General features: G+C 41.2%; 1 protein-coding gene across 2 annotated transcripts; it reads right to left on the minus strand.

The window, feature by feature from the left end:
- On the minus strand, positions 1-25,265 carry fig4a (FIG4 phosphoinositide 5-phosphatase a). 2 transcript variants are annotated; one of them, XM_057016386.1, is made up of 24 exons: positions 25,035-25,265; positions 24,832-24,937; positions 22,949-23,047; positions 22,128-22,251; positions 20,480-20,636; positions 20,174-20,224; positions 19,829-19,992; positions 19,353-19,481; positions 18,457-18,557; positions 17,455-17,617; positions 15,677-15,774; positions 12,109-12,242; positions 11,784-11,900; positions 10,787-10,832; positions 10,035-10,183; positions 9,348-9,514; positions 8,239-8,377; positions 7,351-7,409; positions 6,810-6,957; positions 6,571-6,654; positions 6,293-6,488; positions 3,897-3,982; positions 3,035-3,109; positions 1-750 (listed from the first exon to the last, which is right to left on the minus strand). In XM_057016386.1, exons 2-24 carry the CDS (start codon positions 24,892-24,894, stop codon positions 573-575), a joined length of 2,727 nt encoding a protein of 908 aa, XP_056872366.1. In that variant the 5' UTR covers positions 24,895-24,937; positions 25,035-25,265; the 3' UTR covers positions 1-572. The 2 variants fall into 2 exon arrangements, with proteins under 2 accessions (XP_056872366.1, XP_056872365.1); XM_057016385.1 differs by having other exon boundaries at positions 6,293-6,491.
- Between the last annotated feature and the right edge of the window lie 11 nt (positions 25,266-25,276).

Genomic DNA, 25,276 nt, shown 5'->3' on the forward strand with positions numbered 1-25,276 from the left:
TTATGTTAATAAATACAAGTTTAATTTAGAGCTGCACAATAATCATCTGACAAACCAAATGATTCTACACAACCACATCAGTTCATCAGTGCACTAATGAATGAGTGAAAATCTGTCACCGAAATTCAGATGTCTGTTAAAAATAAAATGTTCCCAATTACAACAGAACTAATAATATTAACTCAACATTCAAAGCATATCTGACTTTAAAGATTCACACGGGAACTCTGGACCTGCCATCCATGGACTGGTTTACGTACATACGTCTCAGACGTGCATATGCAGAAGGGCAAATTTAAACGGCAACTTTTATTTAACTCCTTCAAAAAAAACAATAAAAAAATAAAAGCCCAAAAATAAACAAAATAAAGTGTTGGTCAACTTTAACAAAAGGATGAACAGCTTTTAAAATACAGAACTCTGTTAGATTAAAAATTCCATCAGTCGAAGTGATTTTACATTGAAATAACCTAAAACAAAGAAGGAAATAAATGTTGCGTGCTGTAGCCGCGAACAAGAATGAGGATTCGGGTCGTTGCGTGAGGCTTTTGTCGTTTTGGAGCCGCTGCGCCTCACATGTATCTGTTCCTGACGTACTCCCTGTACATCAGCATGTCGTCCCTTCGCAGCGGCCTCACCTGGCCCTCACCTGTCATCACGTGGATCTGCAACTCTTTGCGGCTTTCTTCGTCCACCTGTGGGGGGGCGACAGCGTAGATGCTGTCCTCGGGGAAACGGGACACAGGCTCTCTGTAAAAAATAGACAAATGTTGGATGGCACGTGTTGCTGGAGAAGGTCATGACCAAATCGTTGCCAAGAAAGATAAACACTGCATTTTCAAACCCGCTGGAGTGCAAGAAATAGCTCGTCAGTGAGAGGTCTTTTCTTAGAAACTGTACGAAATGGGCGCTTTTACTGCAGAATTACTCACTCTTATATAGAATCTACCGCTGGAGGCATGTACACTCATCCACTTATGTTCAACAATTCATAAAAGAAGGTCAGAGACAGAAAACATGCCTGAATCTAATGGTTTTCCAGCAGTTCAACATGCGACAGACCAGTCACGAGAATACAGTATGCTGTCAACGTGGTACAGCATCATAAATGACCACTAGGGGCAGTAAATAACTGAGGGCTGAATATTCTGTCAGATACACACTGTCCAGACTGGAGTGTGTGTGCCTTTGACCCTCAGTTTCACTTATTCAATAATTCTGACTCATGAATCCTAAACAGCCAATCAACCACAGAAGTCACCAGGTTATTGAAGAGCTAGGGAACAGTAGGGATGTCCCTGATGTCACGTGATCCAAAATTGGCATCGATCACAGTTTTCAAAGGATCAGAATCAGGTGGACTAAGATCCGGATCGCACTTTGCCCACAAATCCACACTAAAAACACCACCAATTCGCAGCAGCAATGGCGGATATTTGATGTCAACGCGTAGGTGACGAGGCTCCCGGTTCTGTATAACCAGCAAGAACCTGGTAAACAACAGCTCAAAGCAGGCAGTGGCAGCATCCAGGTGGCTAAAGTGGGCTAGCAGAGGAGAGGGGGGCTGAACTGATGGGGATGTGAGAGCAGTCCCAGAATGCTGGATCTGCTGTCCAGCCCCCACCGGCAAAGCCCTCAGATGAAGACGTCTGAAGGGATCGACTTCTTTTCCAGCCACCCGACATACGGAGCAGGGGGTAACTCATGCGGAGGGCGCTGGCTAATATATTAAATACACTACCTTAAAGCAGGTAACGTCCTGTCACCAGTAAATGGAGCTTTAAGACTCAATAGTAACACATCGATCTATTCACCGTTTCAAAAATAATCTTAAGGGACAACCTGGAGGTGATCTTTCTTTTTTTATACAGTATTGCCAAAGTATCGGATATCAGCAGATACTCAAAATCAAATGGATGGGAGGCAAAAAGATGTGCTCAGGACATCCCAGGCAAACATACTGTGAAGGGGTGACAAAGAAAAGCAGTGCACAAATGAACAGAACAGAACAAACAAATGCAGGAAAGCCTCAAGCTGTTATTAAATTTGGAACCTTCTGGCGAGGAGGCAACAGTTTATGCTTCCAAAGGACTGATGTGAGCTCATTTCCTGCATCTTCACAAATTTCAAATTAAAGGAATCACCAGAACTCAGGATCCAACAAAATTATTCAGGCTCATTTTAGATCTGAGTCAGGCTCCCACTAGGAAGAGGAACTACACCGAGGGAGACGTGGACTGAGAGGCTCCTGACAGTGGACACACGTTTTGGGTGCTATAACAGCATCTCAGAATAGCACTGTTGCACAACAGCCGGCTTACCTGCCAGACCCTGTGCACCCGACGTGAGGGCAAAAGAATGGGCAGATGCGGCAATGAGAGGGGCAAAATTTAAAAATGATAAAAATTCTTTTTACAGCTGCACTTTTTAACATGAAACCCAGACATGTTCTGGTTGTTGTAGCATGGTGGTGTGGCTACATTAGCAAAGCAGACATGTCAACAGTGGAAGGTGGAGCAGAAACACAGAAAAACATTTACAGAAGGACGCTGGTGACAATGGTTCTGAAGCAGTCTGTGAAAGGAGGAGGGGGGAGCGAGAGAGAGAATAACAAAGAAAGACAGTAATGCTGCTTGTGTATCTTTGAGGCAGCACATTGCCAGACCACGTGCTGGCGAGTATAAACTGTAACCGAGGCAACAAACACATGCTCGGTGGCAGTTCGGTCATGGCAGTGGTCTGCAGAGAGGTGAGCTGATGTGGGGAAAGATGGAATGACAAAACGAGAGGTAAAAAGTGGTCTGTGGATACAGAATATTAAGATTCAAGAGTGCACAGCTAGAGGTCTCCCTGGAGAGCACAGAGTGGGAGCAGCGATGCACATTTGTCCAAAGGCTACAGTGAATGCTAAGTGGTTGTTCAAAATCAAAAGGATGGATTGTAACAGCAAAACAATATAAAAATGAAATGTTTAACATCACATGCGGTGGGGGGATTATTGAGTTGGGAAACTCTTGTCACGTGTTTTACTCACAAGCAGATGATGTTTGCCAGGTTTATGTGTTCAGTTCTGTCCACTCGGTGCTGGCTTTCACCCAAACGTGCAAACCTGCAAGGGGAAACCCAACATATATGCTAGTCATTTTTATCTCTTTTAAATCCCTTCATGGAGAGAACCGTTAGCAGCCATTAATCTCAGTTTAATCCAAATAAATGCAAAGAAATTAACAGTGAAAGCAGGTAGCTATGATGAAATTCAAAACAAAGCTCTATCAACTGCATTCAGAGGGATATGACAGTAACCCAGGTGGAACAATGACGATCCGACATGGTTGGATGCGAGGAGGAAGGACAGGTGGACAAACGGCAGTTTGTTCAGATGCGCTTCATTATCATCTTAAAAACAATGACCCGCATCATCCTGAGGGGAGTGTTGCCACCCACTGCTCACGCATCACAGTCCTCTGTTTTAGGCAACAATAAAACCATTTTTCTTCACGACTGGTTGGATAAATAGACAGTTGATTCGTTGTGCGGATAAAAAAAAAACACACAGAATGTACGAACTGCTGCAAACTGCAGGACAAACTGGCCGGGGGCACTGAGGAGGACATTAGACACCATAAAACTATAGCACACACCTTTCCCTTAACTTGAACATGATGATTTCATTTATATTGCAATGATCTGCTTATTTTATTATTATGATCATGTGACACATTGCTCACACGTGCAGCTCTTTTAGGGGCTTTGCATAAACTTTATGAATAGTGCTGCATCCTCTAAAACAGTCTACAACAGGTGCAAATGAGCTCCCCCAAAGCTACAACCATAAAGAAAAGCCACATATAGATGTAAGGGTGTGAGGATTTTAGTTAGAGCTAATGCATCATCACCTTTTATAAATTAGCAGGTCTTTGTCAGCAGGCAGCGCAGCCAGATTGATTCCATAAGGCTCGTTGATGGATGGCTGTTGCATCTCCTGGAGAAGGGAAGAAAAAAACATAAACAGCAGTGAGCGCACGTGAGAGCGACAGGACAGGCGTCTGTGCTGCAGCTCCGCTGCCGCCACCATCTCATCATACAAAAATTGCACCCAAGCGGTCACCAAGTTCAGCTGCTCCTCTACAGCCGACTCCCCAATCAGAGTGTGCCTAGGAGGAGAATCTGAGCAAGGGACGGTCTAATTTGATTATTGGTGTCTGATGAGGTGGTTTCATGATCAGAGGCAGTGTCCTCTTGGGGTTCCTTCACATGGCACCCAACATTTACACAGGGACAATGACTGTAATAAACAAGATATTAGGTTAATATAGTCAAACCAGGTAATTTAGTTGGACAGTCATGATGTCATCAGGCTAATGTCTGTGTGTGTATCAACTCAAACGCTGCCCTAACGTAAACCACAGTAGAATGGTTATGTAACAGGCTGTAAAATAATAAGCCCTCTCGCTCTTCGTCTGTTTTCTGGCGACACTACAACATGTTACGACAGGCATTAAATTTTCACTATATTTATATTGATCTGAGCGGCGCAGAGGGGAGAACAAATGAGGGGGCTCCAGGACCGTGTCCAGCAAAAAGCAGCTGTTAACACACACACAAACACGGATCCAGCCGCAAAAACACGCCGCGACACACACGCATGTGGTGTGTAAACACCTGCTTACACGTGCACCCACACACGGCGCCAATCGGTCCGTGCACGTATTGGCGCTAATATGATATGAGCATGTGTAATTACATGGCAAACCTCGTAATGATCTGGTGTATAAATATTTCAACAGATTTCAGTTTCGCTGCCACTCTGGCAATCCATTTTCGGGGACAGGCTCGGAGGCAGCGACACGAGACGCATGAGCGCGAGCGCGTGCTTACAACACGTGAGAGCTCGCAGCCCGGCCCCGAATATTCATGACAGACTTGTTTCTCCAGGCCCCCGAGAAGAGAGACCAGAGAAAAGGTAGGGAGAAGACAACATAAATCATTAGAGGACAGAGACTGATGGACCGGGGATGACAGCGTTCGTGGCTCACTCTGAAAATCAAAAAGTGTCCTGCTCGTCCTGCCCAGTTTCTCCCTTCACCTGGTGCATAACAAGATAAAGGAGGCAGACAGCTGGTGCGTGATGTATCGGCTGGAACATCAGCAGGTGTTGCACCAAAGAACAATAAGACGAGGCTGCTGTCAAAAAACAGGCTGCAACCTGAAGACTTGGGGGTACAGTACCAGTCCTGCAACCATTTTTCCTTGATTAGAGTTCCCTGTGCATATTTCCTAGAAAGCATTTGAGCTTTGGATGAAACAGGCAGCTGACAAAGAACTGCGACCACCACATTTAATCCTCTGGGTGACAGTAAGTGTGTATATGAGGGGAGAGCGGCAACGTGCAGAGGGAGTCACACTCCTGGAGGGGTTACAGTGTCTGTCAGGTGATATGAAATCAACTCAAAAAGTTTAACACAGTACACCGAGAGAGCAATTTAAAGAAGATTTGATATTGTCAGTACATCTACCAAAGCTACAGTATATTCACTTACTACATGCTGATAATTGTGTTATTACTGACAAAAGTCCTGTCAGCAGTGCAATTGCTGGAGGTCAAAGGTCATTTACAAAAAGATATAGAAATATCACAGAAAGATAACAGAAATTTTGCAAAAAAACTTCACCTACATAGGAAAATGTAGGAAAATAGGAAGTTTTGGTAAGTAGTATCTGTCTGACTATCAGAATTAAATGTGTGAATATAATTAAGTAGCAATAGTATTAAAAGAAGCAGTAGTAATAGTAAAGGCCTGTCTGCAAAAGGGATAAACAACATGTATTTTGTGAGGTCTGAAGTACAATATGGGTGCAATTGTATGTTAGTTTCAGCAAAACTCACATGAAAGTGATGAGTCAAGTAAACAAACAAGAATAATGACAAAATCATACATCTTTTTATTCCTAAAACCGACATAAATGCAAATTGAGTTTGCAAATAGGAGTTCTTGCTCCTGTGGGGAGGATGATTACTCTGCTGACTGACGCAAACGGAAAGGGTGTCGAAACCAAAATTAGGTCGAAAAAGCTTTGGAGTCCCAAAATACTGCTTAAAAATAGAAATAGAGGCAGGTGGCAACAACTTATAATATATATGTAAAATAATATTCCCACAAAGTCCTGAATGAAGGTTACTAATCTTTGACTTATAAGAGTGTTAGGGGGATGGGCTACACACTAAAAAGAGCCACGATCACATTTACATGCTTCGTATGCTACTTATGTTTATCCAAAGAGGTTTTCATACCTCTTGTGTGCGGCTGCTCTCGCCAGACTCGGTGAGCAGTTTGATGGGGGTAGAACGCTGGGACACTGATGCATCATCATCGCGATCCTCCTCTGAGTCATCTTCCGACGTGCTGCTGATGGCCTCCTCGCTTGGAGGAGGTGGTGCGCTGGCGGCAGTCTTCCTCTGGAGCAGGGTCTCATCTTTGCTGCTCTTGCTACTGCCCACATTTATAGAAAGGCAAAAACAGAGGTAATGTCTGAACTTTAGAAGCCGGTGATCCACCGCAGCATACTCACCCCAACACGTATTTCCCAGTTTCCTCTGGTTTGCGAACCGTAAATGGACTTGGATCCACTCCCACAGTTTTAGGCATAAATTCCCTTATTGATACCAGATAGAGAACGCCATTAGCTGTCGCTGCCATGGCAATAACAGATGCCAAACAGAGCTCTCAAATTATAAATAGCTTTAACAACAGACTAAAATAGGGGGGCTCTGGGTTGTTGAGATCGTTTGTTTTGTGGCGGTCTTTTACCTCGCAGAGTTGGTCATGGCGATGCAGAAAGTGTCATCAAAGGAGGTTATCTCGTAAGGTCTGAAGAATTCAGTGTACGTGTCGATGCTCTCATCAAACCTGTTCACTCGCTTTACTTTGACCTTCTTCATGGTGTCCTCGCAGGGGACTGAATCCAGAGGAGCGCACACACAATCAGGCACATGAGTGAGTGTTTTTGTTTGAAAAAGGCCAAATATAGCCTACTTTCAAAAAAAAATAATTCAGCTTTAGTTGTATGTTGTTTTTCTTCTATTTTTGCCCTGTTCCATTCAAAGCTGAAGCTTAAACGTGTTGATAAAGTGAGACAAACTGCTTTCTACCTCCTGTCATATTCTTCCTCATTTTCAAGCATACATCTTTCCATCCTCTCCGTCTTTTTATTATTATTTATTATTTTATTATTAAAGCAGAGCATTAGGCATCTTTCAATCTGTTAATGTCAAATAAACAAACCAACACCAGGTTTATCTTTCACATATCCTGCATTATTCTGTTATGATTAAATATAATAAAAAGGTACCTTCATCATAGGGCACAGGCAGACAGGACAGGACTCCATCTGACCACCAATAGGTGTAGCTGGAAGAACAGAAAGAGAAACATATAGAAAAAAAACTCCAAGATGTACTCTTCCTCTTAGGACCTAACCTACATTTGAAAATTGATGTGGCTGGACCTCCACTTATAGAATTTCCAGAATCATTGCTGTTTTATTTAATTCAACATATTTGACCGGATGCACTGAGAATGATTTAGTGTGCGATGCTCTACTTAGGTGAGTTTTGGAGCAAAACTAACGCGTGGCTGCTGAATTCAACTTCGATCCATCCATTCTTTGGAATAATGGCTGACCTACCTTCGCTCAATGTGATTTTATAAACTAGCAGCATTTGGGTGTGCGTTTTATAAAACATGAAAAAAAGGAACAGCGGAAAAAGGCTTTAATCCCACACATACAAAAGTGAAACACAATAAATAAGCACTAATATAATAAAGAAAGAGAGACTGACAGGTAAAACAACACATTCACCAGAAATGAGTTGCATTAGTCCTATTCAGGTTAGGAACATTTGGCATATCAATTTATAAGTAATATTAAGGTAAGGGTGGGCAGTCTAGAGCTATCAAGTGAGTGCTAACAGCTTTAATTGTGTATGGCAAATAGCCAGAAACACAACTAAATAAAGAAATGCAGCTGTATGTTAAACAGCAGGTGGTAATGAATTATCAACCCGTTTCACTCTACATTCAATTAGAAGGTTATTTTTTAATGAGAATATTGAATGAATCACATTTGATGTGTCATGACCTGATTACATACCAATCAAAAATGCTATTTTCAAAGTCAGTTAGTGCAATGATGTCCCCACATCATCATAATCAGGCCTCTGTGTGACTGCGCTCTCACCTGTGTCGAGCTCTGAGAAGAGCCATGGAGTTTTGCTGATGCAGGTAAAAGTCAGTAGGCAGCTCCCACAGGTGGGGCTTTAAATCTGATGGACTGTAGACCTGAAGGAACAAATTGATGGCATCTTGCCGATCAGCATCTGAAAACAAGAGAACAGGAAAAGGATCAAATTACACACATAAATAATGGTAAAAGACAAAAGACAGAAGAAATATTCATGAACTCTGCGAGAAGCCTTATACAACAACCAGTAGTTCTGAAAATACTGTGTAATATGTCCAATTTAGTATTTTCCTACAAACATTCTAAATTTTATCATTTTAGACATTTTAAACACTCGCACTGCTCTGACTGTGAGGGTAAAGTCCTATTTATTCCATTCTGAGCTGCAGGTCATGTATGTAATGTTCATCTCTGAACCAACATGCAGTAACATGTGTCTACATGAGTGTGCTTGATGTTTAAGTGCTCAGCACGTTTTTTGGCATGCTGTACCATTCATTGCTATTAAATCTGTGGCCTTGAGCCCCCCTCCCGCACCAATTATGTTAGATAATCACAGGCTGGACTGGGTATTATTAAGGCCTCTTTTCTGGATAATACAGTATTCATCCTGGGCTGAATATCAGTTGTGTCACACATACACATATCAAAATTTGTTGACTATAATTCCACATTATGTGAATCATCAACAGTAAAAATCTCAATAGATACCCTTCACAATCTTCCCTCATCACATTGGTATAACAACATCATCAATATCATCATTCTAAGTTGTGAGTTTGAAGGTTCCAGATGAGATCATTAACTGAAGTGAAGAAATTAATTTGTCAAAAAATAAAAAGTTGATCCCTGTGTATTTCAAGCAAAGATCTCTCCATGAACACATCTGTGTGCATAAGTAGCAGCAGAAGCTTGTGCACATGGATCAGATTTTCATTGTTAGCTGTCATTGACATTAGAAAAGCTCGGGTTTGTCTAACAGATTGTCCACTAATACTGAGTACTTGCTTTTCTTTGCTGTGCAAAAGCAAGTGCTGAATTTTAGCTATTTTTACTTGCAAATGTGTGTGTGTGTGTGTGTGTGTACGTGCGTCTGTGTGACGAACCTGAGAAAGCATTGCTGTAGTAACGTGACAGCGTCTGCATGATATCTTTGGAGTGTTGTGTCCAGGGAGCAATCTTACGGTAGGTCTTGACCCTGTGGACCAGCTGGGAGCCACCGTACTGCAAAGACAACGTGTCTCCGTGGTCCTCGTACAGCTCCTCAAACAACCTGACACACGGCAACACCATGTAAACCAGCAGGGATTGTGACAAATTGGCATTCTAATGGTGCAAGTGACATGTCAAGGCATTCAATCTGCAGTTTTTCCTCTCTGGGAAGGCCTCTTCTGTTAACAAATAGCTGGAATCACTCTCACTGATGTGTAGATTCTTAATCGTCCAAGTTAGTTGACACATAGTTGACACAGAAAACTACCTTGAACACTCTCATTGATGCTGTTCATGCTGTATATATTTCATTGCAGTTGAAAGGTCCCATGAACACATGACAAGTCAAGCATGTGACTGAAGCTTGTTAACATGGACCTCAGAGAAAAGCCGCAGCAAAAAGCTATTTCAGTGCATGCATATGGAACATGTAACTGACTAAATGCAGCATATAAATTAAAAATGGTTATTGTGCAGCAACCATAGGGATGAGGTTGGTTTTACCAACATAAATTAAATCACAGGAAGCTTTTTTTCTGGCAGTATATGTGAAGGGGACAGAAAACATTAGAGTACGTTACCTCACACAGTCTGTGTCAAACTGGAGTTTAGGCTTGTCGATCATTCCCAGTGCATAAAGCTGATAGGCCAGCGCGCACTTCCCCACCATAAACTGGGCAGTGTTGGTCCGATCCAGACAATCCACACAGTTGGTCCGAAGCACGCCGGTCTAGAACACAAAGATTGGCACACTTGTTTTTTTTTTATTAATCTCAGGTATATTAAAGGGGCAAATTATTGCGGTAATGTTACCGAGGTCATCGATTTTTTTTATTGTAGCACGCAGCTGTATGTGCTGGCCTAGTTCTGGAGCTGCAGTAATGATGGCGGCTTTTAGGGCAAATGTAATTTCCTTGACCTAGAATTTTATGTGTGATGCTTCTGATGATTAGATCCATCGTACTAACCTAATAAAAAAGTTACAAATCTAATAAAAATGTTAGTAGCGCGCCTTAACCCTGTCAGGAGTAGGGTACACAACAGACTAATGCAGGGTCCACCCTTGATTGAGTCTCCAGTTCATCGCAGGGCCCTACGTGAGCATTTGTGGGTTAGGTACCTTGCTCAAGGGTATCTTGGCAGTGCTCTGAAGGTGTTTTGGCACCTTCCTCTACTATCAGAACACATTTCATGTTTTGTTTGCACTTGGGTGTGAACTGAGAACCCTCCGCTTCTTAGCTCAGTTCCCAACAGACTGAGCTACAACCAGCCTGGTAACAGAAAACAAAAAAGCCTAAATGTATATTACCAACAAATAAACTATTTTTTGTACCTGCACTCGACCCCTTGCAGTTGTATGTCCACCTAAATCTCCCCACCTGAAAAACAAAAAACAATACACTTAATTCAACGCAGGGTTATATTTGCATAGGCTTGATGCATGTGTACAGGTCAGAAATCCACTAAGTCCCATTTGAAGGTCTCAATAAAACCTTTAGATCGTATTCCTCAAACAGACACCTGTACTTTTAACGAGACGAATGGTAACGGCCCAATCTGAGGACCCTTGTTTAAACATTAAATCTCCACAAACTAAATAAAGACACAGATGCCATTAGGCAGGGAAACATGAGGAAAATATTGGGTTTATTTGGCCAGAGGATTTTTAAAATACCATTTAATTTCTTTGTAAAATAAGCAGAGAATCTGCAATTTGTAGTGAAGAGATTTGAGTCTTTAAAATTCAATGAGAAGGAAAATAATGTTAACGAATCTCTTTCGGTGGCTTCATTAGCCACAAGATAATTAATGCATGTGAAGGCTTCATGTGAAATAATCATTAAGTGCAACTACAGATGCAGGTGAGGGATTGGCTGCGTATGTGTTTATGAGTGCATGCGTCTGAAATGGGAGTAAATCACAAATAATGTTGCAAAGTGTTGGGTAACACAGAGAGGGTAATAAATACTGGCCACTGTGTGGTAGTTGGGTTATGTAACAAAATGGTAATGCTGGGCGAAGGCGATTAAGATGCAATGGAGGAACCGTGCGCGGAGCACATGGACGACAATCTTCTCAGCTCGTTAGCAGAAAAATGTCAGCGGCGTAACTGCCATCAGGCACAATTTCCATTAAGAATGGAGAGATGCAGAGGTTGAAAAGAAAGCTGCATCGATAAATGTATGATTGTGAATATGTATGAACAGGAAAATGGATTAAAAACATCCCTTTAGTTAAAGTAGTTTTTCTTTTAGGACAATTGAATCACAATGACTCCAAGGTTAAAATCTGCCACCTGTCTCTCTGGGTAGGGGTAAGAAAAGGCTCACCGGTCGTCTGGTCTGAGGGTATGACAGTAGAAGTCACAGCGGTTAATGAAGAAACCTGTTCTCTTCACCACATTCTCTGCGATCATACCCAGACGGTCCAGCACGTTGCACAACTTACTGTGAAAAACAAGAGGAATGAGCAATCAGATTTGTCTTCAAATATCTTTTAGGTGCATGACGCTACTGATCTTTGCTCCTGATGTTTGATTCTGTGAGCGATATGGTGAAATTCAGATTGCTCCCAATGGGAGTCAGTGTATTTTATAGATAGATAAAAGTGAAAGCAGCTGTATATCCGACACACTGCTCAGAAGACTGTCTGGACCTCTTAGTGTAGCGGGCCATGTCCCAGGCGATGTAGTCGATGCAGTTTTCTGGTGGGAGGAACTGGTTGAGGTTGATCACGGCTGGGTAGAGTTCTTCACTCAGAATCTTCTCATGTTTCCTTTTTTCACGCTTCTGTAGAGAAACAAACATTAATAAAGACCTATATCCTGTGTCACACATACAAAGGGGCTGTAAACCTCACTTTTAAGACTGAACAGTGATAGTGGAGATAACAGGACTGTTATCCAGTTGCAGATAGGGAGGAATTTAAATTGCATTTTTCTAAAAGTAATAATTTGCTCTAAAGTCAAACAGGGCAGATTAATATAACATTTAGGTTTTACCTGTTTTCTAGCTCTCAATCTTCTGCATATTGACAACTGGTTACTGCTGATTTACACAAATCCTCCTCATAAAATTGCTCAGACTCTCCAAAATTGCCTGGATAGAAGCTACCCTTTTGAAATCCAACCCAAAGTCTGTATCAAGGTTCTCATCTTAACCTCAGCCTCTCCACGGCATTCACCCTGTTGTCCATTTTATTCTAATCAGACCAAAGAACCATCTTCGGGTTGACCTTAGAGTCTCATCACATGTCTCTGACGTGGACACCGATAGACTTTTATTTTCTCTTGCTGAATCAGATATTAACATTGGCCAATTCATCTCTTCTGAGTGGTTTTAACACGTCAGTGAAAGTGAGATTGGCTGACAGATAACCATGTCATTATCCTATACCGTAGCAGAAAAAACACCCATAAAACAGTCACACACTCCCAGCTTGCTTCTGTGACCTGTTTTATCTATAATCAATAAGTGATTTCCTCAGTCATGAATGATCACCTGAGGTGATAATGGGCGCATCTTCGTCCCCACATCTGCCCACATACAAACATCTCTAAATGCATGTGCATTTTCTTTTGCATTCAGACAGCGCGTGTCATACAATCCACCTTACACAAAAGCATGCAAATCTCCCCTGGGACAGATAACGGACCTGCACTTACAAAAGCGCTACCAAGAGTCTATTGTAAACCTCAGACCTCTGGTGAGCCCCTTTCAGGACCCTCTGCAGTTTGCCTATCAGCCCAAGGTGGGGGTTGATGACGCAGTGATATACCTGCTGCAGAGGGCTTACTCCTCCTTGGACAGACTAAACACCACAGTGCGGGTCATGTTCTTCGACTTCTCTTCTGCCTTCAACACCATCCAGCCAAGACTGCTGAGGGCTAAGTTGGAGAACATGCAGATGGATGCTCCCCTTGTTTCTTAGATCGAGGACTACCTGACAAGTCGGCCACAGTTTGTGAGACTGCGGAGCTGTGTGTCCGACCCCCTGATGAGCAACACAGGGGCTCCTCAAGGAACTGTGCTCTCCCCCTTTCTGTTCACCGCCTACACAGCTGACTTCCAGTACCACTCTGTGACATGTCATCTCCAGAAGTACTCGGATGACACAGTCATAGTCGGGTGTGTGGAGAATGGACAGGAGGATGAATACAGGGACCTTGTGGAGAGTTTTGTCAGGTGGAGCAGGGAGAACCTTCTGCAGCTCAACGTGACCAAGACGAAGGAGATGGTGGTGGATTTCAGAAAAAGCAAGTCCCCTCCCTCCCCAGTCTGCATTAGTGGGAAAGATGTGGAAATAGTCTCATCTTACAGGTTCCTGGGTGTTCAGCTGGACAATAAACTGGAGTGGTCCACAAACCCCGATGCTGTCTACAAGAAGGCCATGAGCAGACTCTACTTCCTCGGGAGACTCAGGTCCTTCAGTGTTTGCAGCAGGATGCTCCACATGTTTTATCAGTCTGTCATGGCTAGCACCATCTTCTTTGCTGTGGTGTGCTGGGGTGCAGGCATTAAAGCAAAGGATGCCAACAGACTTAACAAACTCATCAAAAAGGCAGGGTCTGTTGTTGGCTGTAGACTTGATAACTTGGACGAGGTAGTGAGGGACAGGATGGTGTTGAAACTGCAGACAATCATGGACAGCCCCCCCCCCCCTCCATAACACAGTGGACAAACTGAGGAGCAGCTTCAGCTTCAGACTCCTGCAGCCTCGCTGCTCTAAGGAACGCTACAGGAAGTCATTCCTGCCGTCCACCATCAGACTGTATAACTCATCCAAACCCAGCCAATAACAATAACTGTGCAATGTTCATGTTGTAATTTTATTTCTATTTTATTGTATATTTATGTATATATGATTATAATGCTTATAATATGTATATATTATATTATGTATATATATATATATATACTGTATATATGCTTATAATATATGCTGTATATATGCTTATAACGTTCTAATCTTATCTGTATTTATTTATTCTGTTTCTATACTTTGTATAGGTTGCTACTATAATTCAATTTCCCCACAAGGATGAATAAAGTACATCTTAATCTTAATAGGCTTAAATACAAGAAACATGGACAATACAAAAGACTCGCACCCACACCTACACATGACAGGGCTGGACACAGAGTGTGTTTGAATTTATCTTTCTGACCCCATGTTTCTGGCTTTTGTCTTTATTTGGGGTTTTAGCTTTTCATAAAAAAAACAATCATCTTTGCAAAAAAAGGGCAATTTGTTTGAAATTACTTCACTGATAAAACGGTTTTGAGGGAGTCCCATTTATATTCCGCTGTCAAAACAAACAAGTTTGCTGGCTGGAGGACTGATTCACGTGGTCGGCCATGTGCGTGTTCACTTTTCCTCACACGCGCACAGAAACCCACCGACTCACAGCTCAACACTGCACCAATCCCAGAGGTGACATCACCATGGAGGGATGGACTGTCATGATTTCATGGTCAATTGCCAGTTCCTTTCTCTTTGCTCTGGTATAAAAGACTGTATAAGCCGGGAGTCCCCTTTACTTCCTGCAGTTTCCACATATCACATGGCTTCAGCTTGTGCAGACCATAGAGGTCTGTGATTGGTCCTTTATCTCAGCGCTCCCCATGGGACCGACAACGTGAGCCTGAAACTCAAGCCACAGAGTGTGTCCATGCGCGTGCATGCCAAAAAGGCAATACACAAATTACTGGACAACAGAATGAATTTTTAAAAGAAGTGTAATACCCAGGTGCACAGAATTCACAGAACACTAACCGATGCTGCCTTTTGTTTCTTAAATGTGTATGTTTTAAAGATAAAAAAAATGAAATCCAATCTTTTATCAGCCTTTTGTTTTTGTTTCTTTAAATATATTAAATGCATTCAACCAGTTACAATTTTACCAAGTGCAAATCACCAGACACTGGGAGACCTATCAGTATTGTAAAATCTCCAGATCAGTTCAAAATCTCAGTTATTACTCAAATAGTTACATTTACAGCCAAAATAAATCTGTAGAACATACCACAGTTTAGCACTTTCTCACGTTCTTGTCTATCATCTATCCATTCTGCTGTAGCTTCATAAATCCATATTTTCTTGTGAATATCAAATCAAGAGACTGATGTGAGGTCAGTTCGCTCTTTGAAAACGCTCCGCTGAATAATCACGCTGATGTCTCGAGGACAAAAACAAAGCCTTGGTACATGTGCCTGCGTGTTACCTTGACAAGGTTAAGGATGATGATGGGAGAGCCGAAGCGCTGCAGCATCTGGTCAAAATGGAGACCTGCGACATGTGCGTATGGGTCAGCTTGGTCCACTGGAAGAGAAGTACAACATTTGTTAAATACTTGTGAAAAAATCCACATTGAGTAGATCAGACTGTATCTGACTGTAGATCAGACTCAGTGTTCAAAATAAAACACCTTAATCAATAAATTGTGTAAATAATTGTGTAATTAATGCCCCCATGATGTAACATCTATGACCTAACATGACCCTAGTGAAGCAGTAAGGAGACAGAGCTGATACAATGATGAGAGGAACCAAACACTACCGATAAGGGAAATCGAAACGTACGGATGTAAGAAGAAGTCTTAACACTCAAGCAAAGACAAAACAATGGGAGACATCAATGTGGTCGCATTCATAGTCCCTCATCTCGAACCGTCCCTTTAACACTTTTGACCTACTTGCAAATAATACGTGTCTTCCATCTAATTATATGCAAGCCATTTGAAAATCAACCTGTCATTATAACTTCATTGAAAGTGGCTTTTGAGCGTGTTTGAAAACACCCAGGGTACTCTTAGTCACTCTCTTTCTGCACTCAAAACACCAAATTCATTATTTGAAAGGAAGAACTGACTAAAATGTTAAACTTTCTGGGAGAAAAGAGGTTCAGGTGATCATTTCAGAGTAGCTGACTGGATGAGAAAATAAAGAGAATAGGCGAGGCAATTGTAAAAATGATCTCCTTTTTGGTGGGTGATGGCTGATAAGACAGATATAATTTAGCATCCAAAGATAGGCTCTAGTGCTGCAATTATCTGACCAGTGCAAATTTCAGAGATGATCTTTGGCTTTTTGCAATTCACAGAATAATTAGCAGGCAGGAATTAAAGTGATATTAATCTTCTCATCCAAATCTCTTCCCATCCACAGCAACAAGGCACGCAAGTCGAGTTCATAAATGTTGAATTAGTCTTCCAGTATACTGAACTGTAGATGTTGACACTGACGAAAAAGGCTATTAAAACACCATTAAAGTAGTGTTGGTACTCTATGTAGCAGTTTGGCTTTGAGCCTTACTAGATCTGATGCACTTCCACTGATGAAATCTGAAATAGGAGATTTTAAAGGCAACATTTTCAGAAATGTAATGTAAAAGTAATGCCTTCAAGGGTCTATGTGGAAGCAGCACAATAACTCAAATTTAAATGTAGAGGGCTGAAGACGTCAAGCATGTCCCCATCACATAGGCAAATGCCACCTGAGGATAATCTAAAGGGCAAACCGAGTGAAAAAGAGATGAAGGTTTAGTTCTGGCATTGTACGCATGCACGGCAGACACACATGCAGCGGTTCATACAATATTATCATTCTGAGAGATCTGACAATCTCTTTTATCCCAGGATTTCATCTCACTCATAATAAGGAAGGGAACAAAGATGAGACTCAAGAGGGGGTGTCCTGCCTTCACCTGGGACTTTTTTTTTTTTACATTTATTTGTGTCACAGTAGTTGAGAAGAATGCAGGTTTTCCAATTACATTCTGTCTTCAGTGTCATAAAGCAAGGCAGCTTAAAGGCTGAATAAATGTAGTGAAAATAGACAGTCTACCCACGCCATCAGAATAAATTACTCTCTTTCATTTGTTCTCTTCCTTTATGTATGGCCTCAAGAGGGTGATAATCTATGTTTGAATTCACAGCTAATATATAAAACAGGGAAGTAATGTAAAACCTCAGCGATAAGAGACGCCCGTCAGGGTTCTTACATCGTATCGGGGGTTTGGGCATCATGGTGGAAATATCCTGGGACCAGTAGAGTGGAACGGATCCTCGAACCTGTACGAAGGAGGAGTAGCTCCCTGCTGTGAAAGACATGACTGAGGCGTCGTGGACAATCTGCTCCGTCTCAACCTCGTTGGCTACGTCCCCCTGGAGAAAAACAGATATTCAAGAGTTTCACTGCAGTGATATCTACATTTCAACCTGCAAGAGGTCACTCTTGATGTCCTTCAAAAGGCCTTTTTTGTAATAATTGTATTGGTAAAGGAGATTCAGCCATTGATTTCAAAATATGAACTTTATTGTTATATTTGACACCATCTGGAAAATGGAAGCTCTACTAAACTGTCAAGTTTATGTTTATTCTATCTAGAGCCTCTGGGTCCTTTAAAAGCTGCACAGTTGTGACAGCCTCTTTCTGTCAACCATTGACCCTGTCAGGGGTGTTCTTCAAATTCCTTGTGGGTTAAATGGAAATTTGTAAAGCGAAGGCCTTTAAAGAGCAGTATTTGCTAAGCTAAGCACCAGAATGATTGGGTGGAATTAAATTAATTTGGGGTGCACTCACAATAACTTTCAGGTTCTGAACCAATGTGACTCTCTGACCCAGCTAAATGTTTTACCTAAAATGAAGAGTGCAGTTGTTACTATTCCTGTTAGAAGGTTAAACTGTCTTTTACAGAGGCCAAACATGATGAAACTACAATAAAAAAATGAAAAAATAACTCAGTGTTTATTCTTGGCATTTAGCACAAGAGCAGGAAATTTGAAAACTGAACAGCGTTATATCAGGAGGGTTGTTCAAATAGAAAATTAGTTCCTCGTTCCCGCTCCTGCTCACTCCCACAGACACTAATGCATCATCAAGCAGGAGGCAGCAGGTCAAATTAACCCCCGTGTGCTCAACCTGACCCATCTCAATCATCTCCGTGGCATACGGCCCACTCGCCACCGTCTAATCTCGCCTTCCGTTTCAGTCGTGGCTGTACCTCGCAGTTTGCGCCTCTCTTCAGAAAGCGAGTCCCAGCAAATTTGCTGGAACGCCTGGCGATGAGGGTGATGTGGACAGGTCGGCCGTAGATCAGAAGTTCTGGTTGGTTGGTAAAGGAGAGTTGATGCAAACAATGGTAAAAACACTTTTTCTAGGGGGGCAAGAGAGCCAAAAAAAGGGCAAATCATTTTCATATATTGTCCAAGCAAGTGTAAAATCAGGACTGTCATTGAGTTTAAAAGTTTACAGTGCTGATATGAGAAAAGAGCAAGGGATTTTGACTGAATGATAGAAGGGCAGCATATTTTACACTATGAAATTTGATTTATGCAAAGGAGAGTTGATGGTGAATAATTGAAATCCAAACCCAAGGCTGAATTTTACCCCCATAAATCAGAGTGTTTGTTCAGCTCTGCAGCAGAAGTCAATGCATCAATGCTACAACAAGCTCAAATAATCAAGGGGGAATTCTTTATGGAGAGTCTAATACTAATCCCCAATCATTCTGAATGCACATCAAATTGAATATATATGTTAAAATATTCCTCTTCACTAAAAATGTACAATGAATCAATAATGCTGGACATTTTATGCCCAATGTTGTTTCATTTTCCTTTGAGGTTAAAGATGGCGAGAGTGCAATTACCCCCTGCTGTGTGATGATGGGGAACATACATAGTCATCCAAATGCTCTGACAGAGGTCACACAGTTCAGCTAATACTGCAGAAGCTGGGCGGGAGCGCAGGCCATTGGTCAAATTATAAAAAAACCCAAGTTGAAACATGTGCTGGATAGTTTACTGAGGCAAATTTCCATAGGAATAAAAGGTGAAAAACAGATTGGTGTGCTCTGATATTAACCAGGGATATGGGGGGCAGAGCTGAAAAGGATACTGGACTGGCCACAGAAGCCATGGATTATGTACATGAGCCAGTCTTGATGCACAATGTCCTTGATTCGTTCCAGCAGCTTCCCGTTCCACACGTACTTGTAGTACGGCTCGTTCCTGACGCCATAAACCACTGTGGCGGAAGAGCAGGGACACATAAAACCCTTGGATCATTTCATTCTTACAGTTCAAATAAACAGAAAGCAAATGGAAAGTGGAGGTGACCCCCAAGTGTGAAACAAGAGTACCGGTATATTAAGAAAGATTTGTTTTACTCTGCTGTCATGGGGATTAAGCTCGTGTTATTGTAATAAAATCCACATGATGTAAATAACAGGTAGCAAATTAGCTTAGCAATAGCAATATTACTGAATTATTAATCAGTGTCAGTAGACAGATGCACAGGTTATATGTGCTATTGGGCAGTGAAAATGTAAAAATTGAGTGCTGCTTTCTTAGCATGTCCGATGTTGGGCTCACTTTGTGCAGGTAAACCCTCGTCCTCAAAGATGTCGAAGCTGTCCGGTTTAGTCTGAGTCTGCACCTCCTCTTCAGCTGATGATGGTGGTGAGGTCCACAGTTCGTAGGGCCTCTGTAACAGAGTCAGGTTGTACTGCAGCGAATGGCTCAGGTCGTAGCTGTAGCTGCAGGGCACAGAAGGAAGTTCATTTTAAACAGAACTGTTCAAGAGAGAACACAGTTTACGTGCATCACAAATTAACAACTGGAGGGAAAGGTTTAACGAATGCCATGGATCTAAAAATCTAGTCAATTATGACTGATAAATGACATTAACTTTATACAGAAGGACATGAGAGCTCTTACCTGAAGTAAAAGTTGCTGGAAAGGTCAACATTCTGAAAAATCCGAATATATCTACAAGAGCAAAATGATGGTCACTCGTATACATTCAGCATCATTCTTTAAATTAGTGTGTCAATGTTATTGTTATAGTTCATTGCCATGAATACATTGCATATTGATCATCACAATGTTGCAAAGACCAAAACCAAACCAGACAAACTAAATACAGTGATAGCAATACCCAGAAGTGCAGATAATGCTGATACACAAAGTTATGGTGATGAGAAACTCATTCAGAATGTGAAAAGGAAGACAGTGCAACATTACCTTCCTTCATCAGGATGCGTAACCCTGACTGAGTCATTGGGAATGTAGATCATACTCGTGTCCTCGATCTTGTAGATGGAGTGGCCGCCGATATCGGCCATTTTTCTACGTTTGGTGATTAACACGATGTAGTATCCTTCGAGGAAACGCACGAAACCTGTCAGAAAAACAAAAACCCTTAAACTAACCTCACCATTATTATTGTAAACATATAAGTTCCCTCTAACAAGGTTTCACAATTATGGGCTAATAATAAAGGTTTTCCATTCATTTCTAAGTAGATCATTCTATTGTTTTACCTTCTGTAATTAAACCGCTGACCCGGAACGCATTCATGTAACAAGATGAAAGGATCTGTTTTTATCTTCTGATGTCCTATCTTCCCTTTGGTGGGAAATCAAATACATAATAGCTGGCCGTCTAAATATAGTCAATGTTGCCTCATCAGGGCCCTCAGAGATACAAGATAATAGACATTTATTGAGACCTGAATAGTAAAATGTTCCTAACTGAAGCTAAAATACACAGAATACATAAGGGGTACTGTGGATGATGCTATTCCCCACATGCAAAGCTAATGATACGAAAAACAAAATTTGAAATGTGATGCTGAAAAAGTGCACATAAGAACTGCAGATGTGAGTTTTTTATTCCTGCATAACTAAAAATCTGCATCTTTTTACCATCCATGACCCTAATACTTCTCTTGCAGCTTTACCAGCTTTGACATTAGCTTGATGTGCTTCTTTCGGTCAGAGATGGGTCAGACTGACAAATGGATGGAAACAGTGTAAAAATATATACTGAATAATCCAGTAATAAAGATACAGGATTCTGCACTGCACTCTTGCAATTATCACACACGACACAGTGACTTTAGTGGGCACGTGTATGTAAAAAGAAAAAAATGAAATCAATATCTCATTTATTCAAGGAGGCATTAAAGTCACAATCTGTCTGTGTCAGTGTGACCGATCTCTTCTACGGTGTCAGCAATGTTCCTGAGTCACTTAGATGTGACGTCCTGAAAAGAGCCGACTTTCATTTGGCTATACAGCTTTAAATCTGGGCCATGCTAACAGCTAAGCGGCCATATAAATTGTCAATAGATTGGACCACATTTGGGTCAACGTGTTGCAAAAATTGGACAGTTGAATGCATAGTGGAAAAAATAAGGCAAAGAAACAGAAAGCACACCTGAAAGTGGCTTAAATAATCCTGTACATTTAACCAGGTCATTGGGTTTTCTTTAGCCCACTGCGTGCATTAGAATGTAACTTTATTAATATCACAGCCACTAGATTAAAAATCAATGGCGCGTACAGTTGCGCTCAGTTAGCCATTTTAAAATCATTATTAGACACATTTATGCAAAGTTTCTATATAACACAAGCTGGCTGAGAAAATCTACAGTATACAGTTAACAACAGGGTATTTCACCTGGCATTTCTGAAACAGAACAGAAATTAAGTCTAAAACTCTCACAAATCTACATTTTATAGCAAATTTATTTTGTACAATTTAAAGGGGAGTCATATGTGAAAAATTCTCCTTGCTGCTTCTTTTTATTAAATTTAAACTTGAAAAGAATTCAATTTGAGTCAAATTTCTACAACACTGAGAAAGACAGCTGAAGGGTTGTACTCACCTACAATACCAAAGGCTGTGACAGCCCTGGACAGACCGGATAGACCCTTTTGGCCAACCTTGGTCCGGTTTCCCAGATCCAGACGGCCCAGTAGTTCTCGAACTTCTTGCTGATTGTAGACATGCTAAAACAACAATACAGACAAAGAAATTCTAGGTGCTACAGAATTACTGCACCTTCCAAACGCTGCTTCATTTTAACATGAAGAGACAAGGCAATTCCTTCTGCTCGGGGAACATTTTTGGCGATCAACCTGGCAGGCCTTATTAATAATCTGTTCCATCTGATAATGAGGTCTGGATTAATCAATATCCCTAAATTTCTACAAAGGTGATACAATTGATTCTTAGTAAAAACACTTAAAACAAAATGGATTAGCTTCAATCCAAATTCTTTCTTAATTTGCATTATAAATATATGCTCTGTTTCTTTTCTTGTTATATAACACACAAACAATTCCACTACCTGGCATTAGAATACATTCCACTATGCCAAACAAATGAGAAGGTTTCCTGAGGTCAGTGTTACAGCAACAGAATGAGTGTGGGAGTGATGGATGCACGGTCATGGGTACTTCATATCAACAAACACATCATAAACATAATCACACTCAACACAACCAGACAAATCAAATCCCAGCTCATAGATCCTGATAATGAAGAGAGCAGGAGAAAAGGACATGCACTCAGCACTGATCGGCAAAGCTGTCATGTCCAATACACCAGGGACAGGCTGAGCGATTGTACAATTCTACCCTGAGCGAGCGCTACTGTATTACATAAGCCTTTACATTAGCACTGTGCTAACTCTGCTGTGCTTACCTTATCATCAATTATGACGAGGTCCTTGGGTTCTGTGCGGTCAATCTTCAACACTCTGTGCTTGGTCTGTGCCTGATTGGTCCCAACTAAAAAGTATCTCTGCCAGGACAGATACAGAACAGAACACATTTAAATGTACATTGTTAAAGTTATATGGATGCGTGTTTTACACAAAAAAAAATGTCTCACGTACATTTGGCCTAGTTCAGTTTGTACAGCCAGTTTTGATGAAACACATAAAATGGCACAAAAAGATTTTCTATACCAGACGAACTAGACAGACCTGTCTGTGTTAAAATACAACACTCCAAGGGGTCCGGCCATCTCAATTTGCGAAGGCTTTTTTCCTTATTATCTACCAAATTTGCTAACCACTCAATGCACTGCCTTGAACAGACAGGCAGATCCTGCAGAAGATCTGATACAAAGGTCCAGTAAACATGAGCACATCGCATATTCTCTATCACAAGCCAAACTCTAGAAATTTGTGAAAATTTGTGTGCTCCTTCTGTGTCTGTTATTCTCTCATTTGGATTTGGATTTCTGGATTTGTGTATGCCTTAACATTTTCCATCCAAAAGTGAGCATGAAATAGGAACCTGTTGTGTCTGTACTGTCCAGAACTAATGGGCCATGTTGTTTTTTTCTACACAAGCTACTAGTAAAATGAACCGGTTTTTGTCCTGAATTGTCAGAGATTGCATGAGATTTGGTGCAAGACATAAACAACTACTTTATTCAAATATAAATGTATACTAATGTATCCTATAAGGAATACAACATATTAAAATCTACTCATATTTAAATGTATATGCTCAAAAAAACTCAACTCTCAATACTTTTTAGAATAGAATCAAGATAATATAATATGTGGGATATTGATCTGAGCACATGTGACAGACATGAAAGGGGGATGCTGTGGAGAATGAGTTTTGCACGACAATAAGGCAAATGCACGCAGGCAGTTCCTGGTGGAGGAAGGAATTTGATATCACTGACTACCTCCCACGCTTGTCTGAACTATATCCAAAAGAAACCTCTGAGACATTATGTTTTGGTCCCCCTCTACACCGTTGGTTGCATCTCAGAGTGTCTAGAAGCTCAGTGGTGTCCTGATCAAGGAGGGGACACCCCAGGACACCATCATTGTCTCATGAGGAGCATGCCCCATAGTTGTCAGGCAAGCATTCAAGCACTTGGGGGCCATACAAACTACTGAGTACCATTTTAAGTTTTCATTTCCATGAAACAATGCGGCATCCTCTCGCTTAACACATTTTCCCGTCCATATCTTTACAGATATTGGCATGTTTATTTTCCCACTGAAACCTGATGCGTTTTTAAAGAGTTACTTTGACTTTTTGAGCAGTGTATTTATGCAGGAAATGTATTTCACATGGATTGACGCAGACGTGCATATGAACTACATACTTTGCTGCCATCTAGTGTTTCCTGTATATAACAACAATAACCAGGTAGCCTCATATCTTTCACATTAGAATTTAAATCCTTGCGCTTTGTAAAACCTTAAAAACACTAAATAGGCGACTCTTTTTACACCTGCTAGATTAGGAAATCCATACAAGACAATTAGTAATACGAATTACCTATGCATTTATTTCTTATAATAATTATAATATCTAAGCCTACAAGTGGCTCATCTGCGAAACGACTTACATTATTGAACTATTTCTTTACGTTTTCTTTTTGCTTACTGTGCTTTGTTCCTGCTAATATCTACAAGAAGTACAAAAAACACTATAAGGGAATTTTGGTGTTGTTACAGAGAGATGGTAAGAGATAAAATGTGGGGTCTATAGGCGGCAAGACTGTTTAAGTGACAACGACAGAGTGACAATAACGACATAAAGAAGTAAACTTACGGCTCTGGTTTCATACAGAACCATCCTCTGGATGCCACTGATGATACCTGCCGACTGAGGCATTGTAAGTCCCTATTTAGTCACAATCCAGAGGAAAACACAAACGCTGCAATTGCGAAACAAAAACACACATTAGCACCGAATTTAGAAATATGAGTATTTATAAATTCGACTTCGGCGTTTGTCCACTACTAAATACTCACCATTAATTTGGCTAGCTAACTAGTTACGTTAGCCATAACCCAACTCCGGAGATAATAAAACACATTTCTTTTGTCATTCAACGTGTAATATACTTAAATTCCAGTGACACGAATGAATGTTTACGTATTTCATAGAGAAAACAGCCAAAATAGCCGAAAAACTGTTTCAGTCAGGTGACTGTCATGACTTTACTAGGAGGAGCTCGCGTCACCGGATACGGTGTCTCGCAGGGACATAATTA

The sequence above is a fragment of the Takifugu flavidus genome, chromosome 19 (genome assembly GCF_003711565.1).
Source record: "Takifugu flavidus isolate HTHZ2018 chromosome 19, ASM371156v2, whole genome shotgun sequence".
In the NCBI taxonomy this organism is placed as follows: Eukaryota; Metazoa; Chordata; class Actinopteri; order Tetraodontiformes; family Tetraodontidae; genus Takifugu; species Takifugu flavidus.